Raw genomic sequence first — 7,389 nt, 5'->3', positions numbered from 1 at the left:
TTCTTTCCTTCTTTGGCTGGCATTGAGAGGCATTCTACAATAGTATATATCCTCCCACACCTTACCGGGCGGATATTACAAAAGATCAGATATTAGATAGACAAACGGAAACTCGGATGATAACGGTAAAGACAAAACCCATAATCTTCCATTAGATCAGAAAAAAGATGTTTTTAGAGAACCAATAAAGCTATTGTTGTTTAATTAACGAAACGTTTATATGTAAATCGATTTTGTACTGTCTCTGCTGACCTCTAACTTTTGAAGAGCTCAACTTCTTTCTCAGTTCCGTCGGCCACTTCCGAATCCTCGTCGTCTACCAACTATGGGTCGTTTTTATACTTCCTATTTGCTTCTGGTAGGGCCTGAATCGTCGGTGCAGCACCAGAAAGAAAAATGACTGCTACAAACAACAGAATGTTCGAACGGCTCGACGAAATCGGCTATTTTCACTTGAACAAATTTCACAAATTGTCGCTTCAAATTAGCGTCATTTCGAAATATTTGCACTGTATGCCCAGTTTTGTTTCAATCAGTACAAAACTGGACGACACAAAACTTTACCATTATGAAAAAATTGAATGTGCTGAAGCAAACCGTAAGTAAGAAAATCATGACGAGACCGGCAAACAACGGCTGTGGAAAAGACTCCTTCGTGTCTCACGCGATTATAAAACGAGACTTTGGAGGTTCCACCCGTGACGTCACAGGAAAGATAGCGCCATTCAAGATGGCGAATGTCTCGAATTTGGAAGAGCTTTTACAAATTGAAAATGGACTTTTGATAAAAGAAAACGAATGGTACCTTTAGTGTACTTGATATATTTACTAAAAATCTATGTGAAAATAAAACGAATGTTTTTTGGATTTACATGCCCTTTAAACAACTCAGCCTGTCACGAGTCTCCAGAAAATCTGAAAATCCGACTCGGAGTTCTTTTTCCACTAATGACTGTGTCAATTACTGATTTCTGGTTTCTGTCGTTAATGATGTTACGCTCTTATGGACCACAACGGTTTGAGCGACAAGTCGACATTTCCCTGCGACCATCGAAATCAACTGGACTGTAATATTTCAGCTGAAGTTTCCATATTTGTCTGTGAACTAAGTGAATACATCTTGTAACTTGTAGCAAGATAGAATTCCGTGAGCTACATTGTTGCAGTCGCTGCGCGCTGGATAGAATCTTTGAAATTTACACTTTCGGTCGCTGTCCACATGAGTGGTCTGGCCAAAAATCATTTTTGGCTTGTGGCGACGCAAAAACAGAGAATTGGAGAACAACTAAACTATTTTTGAAACATGTGTCCTAAATCCTTTTCATGGGCAAAAAGTAAAATGAATATTTTTTCCGACGGGAAGTTGAGAGGACCGCACTTAGCGAGAGCGTCACTTAACTTTAATCCATTCTATCCTCCGCATCCCGCTCCTGCCTAAGCTAATCTAGTATTATTCGCGTGTTAAGGACTCGAAATCCTAATGACGGAAGATGGGAGTTGCTCACGGCCCACTTTCTAATGCTCGATAGATTTTTTAGTGCAGTGATAGCCGTGATAACCCCTTCACCGGCTTTTTACTCTCAAGATCTCATAAGAAATTCTCCTTACTAGCTGCCATTCTATTTTTATGGTGTTATTTTGGGAAATTTTGTATTGGATCCTGCAATAAATAATTCCCTTATTAATATTTCTCGATATTGTCAACATTCGACTGCTTGATATTGTGTTGATGCTGTGAGAAGAAATTCTACCTTGAAACGACTTGAAGGTGGCAGTAACCCGTTTACGTAATTGATCAGTTATTCAACGACTTTATTCTGGCAGCATTTCAATTCACAAAGGCGGTCCGACCGACAGGTTAAATCCAATAAACATGACAATCAAGATTTATGAAAGATTACTTAAACTGTCTCAATTTCTTTCAACACGAAAGAGGTTAGGCAATAAAAAGTGAAAACAAAGTGTTTCTGCGCATTTTTAAGCTAAACTCTTGGCTTTGTATTTTAGAGATTTTAAATTGAGAGGGAAACAAATAAAAAAACATTATTTTAGTGTCTTGGACTTTTCATTCACAGAACGATAGCTAAGTAGCTTAATGATCTGTCTCCATCCATTTTGAAGATTCCGACCATGTGACAGTTTGAGCAAAATTTATGGCGAGTTTGTATTTGCTATTCATGCTACTCCGTGACTTTGGGAGTGAAATTTAAGACATTTTCATCGTTCATTTTGATCAATTTGCAGTTTCATCATCAGATGTTAGAACAGTGCAGACAATTAAGGGTCAAAGTACGCTCATTTCCTTGCCATACCGTGACCGAAATCATACATATAAGAGATTACAAATAGCGTTTTCCGTTCGTATCTCTCCTAGTTTGTTTTGGTTAGTTTTTTTGTATTATCAAGATATGCAAAATAAAGTACTTGTGAAGTTGTTTACCAATTTGTGATAAAATTAGGTTCCCAACTTACACCCCATACCTTTACAGTCTTTACAGTCAATCGTGTGTAAGAAACTTCACTGGCAAATACGAAAATGAATAATCATTGAGGGCTTGAAAATCCTCGAGTATAGTAGGTTTGCAGCCTATTGGGTTATCATGACAACGCTATCGCATAGCTATTGACGTAAATGCATAAATAATGTACCACAGTCTTTATTTCTTCACACGGTAAAACTCACATATCCTAAGTTACATATTTTGTTATAATCTTAAATCGCTTGATTGATAGCTCTAAGATAGTGAAGCTTAAAAAATCATCAGAAAACGTAAACTCTATAGAAATAAGTAAAAACATTTAGGTCTAATCCACTAATCCATCCACTGGTCTAATTTTCATTTCAGTTGATATGGGGGCGCTACCCGCGGGACTGTTTGGATCTAATTTTCCCCAATGGATATCGGCCCAGGTTTCCTTTCGACAATGCGGATGAATTCCGTTGAGATTCGACCAAACAGCACAAGCACTACTGTTGCCATACCACCAGCCTCCGCCTCTTTTTTGGGCACAATGGGCTGGATCTCTATCCCAAGTACCAAAAATGAGATCTTTGTGAGGATTGAGGGAGTCAGAGGAAACAGTTGAATCTGCTTAAAAAATAATAATAATAATAAATACCAAAATTCCATAATATTAGGACCAAGATAACACCTTAAACTCGATAGCTACGAATCGACGAAGTAGGGCAGATATCCAAATACAAAAACACCTGGCAAAATAATAAATACTCAAATTTTATGATTTTGCTAAAGCCAAGGTCAATGAATTTTCTATCTCAAGCAGCTTAAGAAAACTATCCAAGGAGGAGCGCGGACTCAACTTGGCATGGGCAGAATTAGCAGCAAAACACAGTCAAACGGGCATACACTAGAACGAACCATTCTTTGCAGGTTACGTGGAGTTGGGAGAAGGGATTGAATTAAAAACCAGTTTTTCATAGGATTCAAGTTGTCACTAACTTGTTAATTTGCTAAATTTGCTCAGTTTAAAATGGACATACATCAGTTTAAGCAGCCTCTCTGAAGAAACACATTTTAAATGGTTTTAGCAAAACAGCTCTTAAGCTTTGGTGTGAATGGGGTAGTAGACGTCGATAGGGAAGTAACACATAAAATCGAACGATGAATGTTTAAAAAGACGGCTTACTTACTTGTCATATTGCCAATGTACAGGCGGTAGTCAGCCGTCGCATTCCCAATCCCAAACCATTCATACTCAGCGTGAACACTTTGGCCCATAGTTACCCCCAGATCTATTCGAAGCATGTTCTTTGTTTTGTTTTGTGTCAGACGGTTTATCTTGTCCAGTCCGAGCCAAAATTCACCGAGCAAGTTACCGAAGCCATATTTGTAGTTATTCCAGGTGCGGTTAAAATCAACGGAGCCATCCATTCTCTTCTGAAAGACTGTCCATCCCCCACCGGAAGTAGTTTGGTCACAATAGACATTAAAGGCACCTGAGTCATCTGGGTCGATTGTGTAAACACCGCTCATCCTTTGACCGGAATAGTAGAGCTCAACACAGTTCTTAGCTGTTGATAAAATACAAGGGAATAACAGTTGGTATTCTCTTGAAAAATAATAATAAAAATATAAATTAATAGATTTTAATAAAGGTAGTAACACACATGAACGAAGAGGAATCGTGCTTACATTTCGCCAATGTTTTGTTCTCCTGAACTTGGGTGACGTCCTTCGTTATTTTTTCTAAACAGACTGCAGTGTTCTTTTGGCAATCTATTGGGAATGCCCGCGTTGATGGTAGAATTTGATAAGTCACAGAGAGTGCCAGAAAAAGTAGAGCAGAACCTGAAGGATAGAAATCTTATTACATGATGTGAGTTCACTGCTTAGCGCCGATCGAGGATTAGTAAGGGGGGTCGGATTAATATTCGCTGAATAAATAAAGTCCTTGGAGGGGTAAATAGATAGTATGCTCCTCAGAAATTGTTGAAATTTAGATGGTCAGAAAGGTGATTTTTGGCGTTTTAAAGGATAACTGTCAAAAACTGCACTTTCTTGAGAAGTTTTTCATGGATGATAGAAGATGAAGGTAAAAGATGATAGAAAAAGGGAGATGAAGATGGTTGAAGGTGAATGACGGTAGATGAGGGGAGAATAAGGTAAGTGAACGGAAATTAGGGTAGATAAGGGTAGATGATGGTAGATAAAGTTAAATAAACGCAAAGTCTTGTACATTCAGGAAAATGAAATTAGATGAAGGTGCTTGAAGGTAGAATAGGGCCGATGAAGGTAAGTGATGGTATATTTAGGAGATGAAAGTAAATGAAGGAAGTTGAAGGTTAATTCATTCGAGGTTAGATAAAGTTAGAAGAGGGGAAATAAAGGTAGATGGAGATAAATGATGGTAAAAGAAGGAAAATGAAAATGAAGATAAGTGAAGGTATAAAATGGTAGATAAGACATTCGAAGGTAGCTGAAGGAAGATGAAGTTATCTGAAGGTGAATGATGGCAGATGAAAATGGATGTAGGTAGATAAAGATAAAAGATATAAGCTGAAGGAGGATGAGGATAAATGAAAGTAGCTGAAGAACAATGAGGGAAATAAAAGGAGAAGGAAGATAGATCAGGGTATATAAAGACAGACATACAAAGGTAAATGAAGGTCTGAAAGTAAAGAATGGCAGATGAAAGTAGACCACGGTAGATAAAGATAGATGAAAGCAGAGGAAGATAGATGAAGATCAATGATTGTAATTTTAGGTTGATGAAGGTAGATGAGGCCAAAAGAAGATAGATGAAGGACAAGGAAGAACAACGAAGGATATAAAGGTAAATGAGATAATAACATGGTAGATGAAGTGAGATGAAGACAATTAAGGTAGATTAGGGTAGATGAAGGTAAATAAAGGCAAAGGACATGGATAAAGGACGATGAGGCATAGTATGGTAAAATTAAATATATATATAAATATATATATAAATATTTTAAATATTCATTGCATGATACGTTAGAGGCCTAAGAGTAAACTATTTTATTTTTTCAGTTGCATGAAAAGCTATGAATATATATATATATGTATATATATGTATTCCATACCGACACCAAAAACAAAGATATTTGACTCTGGTCCCAGTAAGACCAAATCCCCTTACTGCTGGTTTCTCCTTTTAGCAAATAAGATGAGTTGACGAACAGTGAATAGTTTTAGAATTAATTTTTAACCTTGTTCTGTTACATGCGAACATCTTTTGCCAGTGGCCAGCCCTAACAACAATTTTTTTTTTTAATTGTGCATGTGTTTTCCTCAAATGACTAACTGACTGCTTCATCAAAAAACGACCAGAGATTCGTTTACATCATTCAATTAACTCGTACGATAGTGAGGTAAAACTTTCATTCAAAAGACTTAACAATCTGTAAATTACTTAAACAGCGTGTCTTCACGTATCCGCCATTAAGCAAATGCCGTAAGCCCTTTAGTGATCTCTTTGGCTTTAAAGAGATGTCCTTCGTTGATTTTTTTCAAAGAAACCTTATGCCTTCTTTACTCGATTATAAATCAGCTTTGATAAAGCGAGAGCGGATATCTTGTGGATATCAATAGACTGAAAAACTTAAACTACGAGGAAAACAAGATAAAAATACAACAATTTTGTAGATCTCCTTTTAAGCAGGTACTTTTGCTAGGGGGCAGTTCATCCGTGAAGTCAGTCCGAGGGAATCGAATTATGTTGATTTTCGACCATTTATATAGTATATCCCCTACTCATAAAAATGCCATTTTGTGCTAAAAGCCCTGTTTGTGGTTATTTTTAGTTGCACTAAAAGTAAAAGATCCCACGAAAGCTGTTCAAACTGCCCAAGACACTTCGTTCTTCTTGTTTATAACGATTCTTTAGGTTTTATACTTAATGGCCAAGGATGTTTCTGTTTGTTGTGCGAAGCTACAAGAGTGGCTCCAAACTTTTCTCCCCATATTCCTTTGATACCTATCTCCTTAAAAATGCACCGATTCTGAGGCAAACAAAGAATGCAATAGTCTATCTCACATTAGGGTCTATCTAAGAGCCGAATACGAAAGAAATAGATGTTTAAGTTGTTTCCACCGAGTGTGGACAAATTCATTTTCAATTCTCGGAAAAGAAGAATTTTGGCACGAACGACGATAAATCAGTTAAAAGCTCAGGCATAATTCTAACTTGTTAGGGAGATATTGTCAAAAACTAAACGTAGCCGTCCACCGCGCCATTGACTCGACATTGGCAAGCCATTCCCAGGGCAGCCAACTTGAAACTAAACCTTTATAAAAGGAGGTCATTCTATGTACTACGAAAATGTTTACGTTTGAAAAAGTAAGCATTAGTTCTAAGCTCTCCTTTTTACCTAAGTTTATATGCATCAGATGTTACATACCTATTCCTCGGCGATTGCCACTCATTGTAAATCCTCGAACAACTATTTGCTAACAAACAGTTAGTAAATAGACTATTAAAACCTCAACTTCTAAGTACTGTTAAGTGCACTTGCCTCTCCAATTTGATTGCTTTTCTGTCTCCTGTGTGCTCCTTGCAGGAAATGATCAAAGTTTGTGCATAATGACGGTCTTTTAAATCATTGTTAGAAGAAAAAACAAATTACCAAACAAATATCCTTTATTTTATGTCCTAGGTGGGACTTTAGACTTCCGAAGTTATTAAAGTTATTAAATTAAAGTTATTAATTTGGCGGAAAATGCTCGTGTCAATACGTGCTACGACCCTATTATCCTTTTGGTTGGTCTTGCACAGAGTTCGTGGAAACTGGCACGGAATCTGTCATGGTTAATGATTAAGGCGTCGTCTCAAGTAGTCTCTGTTCAGAGCGGCAAAACAAGGTTATAATAGATATTTCCTGATGTTAAATATCATAAATGATATTCTGAC

The 7,389-nt window shown here is 37.2% G+C and overlaps 1 protein-coding gene across 1 annotated transcript; it reads right to left on the bottom strand.

Annotated features, from left to right (window-relative positions):
- Positions 1-2,805: 2,805 nt before the first annotated feature.
- On the bottom strand, positions 2,806-7,027 carry LOC149037338 (angiopoietin-related protein 7-like). Its single transcript, XM_089188428.1, has 4 exons — positions 6,881-7,027; positions 4,155-4,310; positions 3,653-4,033; positions 2,806-3,089 (listed from the first exon to the last, which is right to left on the bottom strand). Exons 1-4 carry the CDS (start codon positions 6,903-6,905, stop codon positions 2,806-2,808), a joined length of 846 nt encoding a protein of 281 aa, XP_089044554.1. The 5' UTR covers positions 6,906-7,027.
- Between the last annotated feature and the right edge of the window lie 362 nt (positions 7,028-7,389).

Source organism: Pocillopora damicornis, chromosome 11, assembly GCF_964200805.1.
Source record: "Pocillopora damicornis chromosome 11, jaPocDami1.2, whole genome shotgun sequence".
In the NCBI taxonomy this organism is placed as follows: Eukaryota; Metazoa; Cnidaria; class Anthozoa; order Scleractinia; family Pocilloporidae; genus Pocillopora; species Pocillopora damicornis.
Note: the sequence above shows the minus strand (reverse complement) of the source record. Positions and strands in the feature narration are given on the sequence as shown.

Excerpts from the sequence above, each read along its gene's own strand:
- LOC149037338 (XM_089188428.1), bottom strand. The coding sequence starts at position 6,905 with ATGAGTGGCAATCGCCGAGGAATAG. Across the intron at positions 4,034-4,154 it reads GAACAAAACATTGGCGAAAT|CTAAGAACTGTGTTGAGCTC; the intron begins GTAAGCACGATT and ends TTTTATCAACAG. Across the intron at positions 3,090-3,652 it reads GTACATTGGCAATATGACAA|ATTCAACTGTTTCCTCTGAC; the intron begins GTAAGTAAGCCG and ends TTTTTTAAGCAG.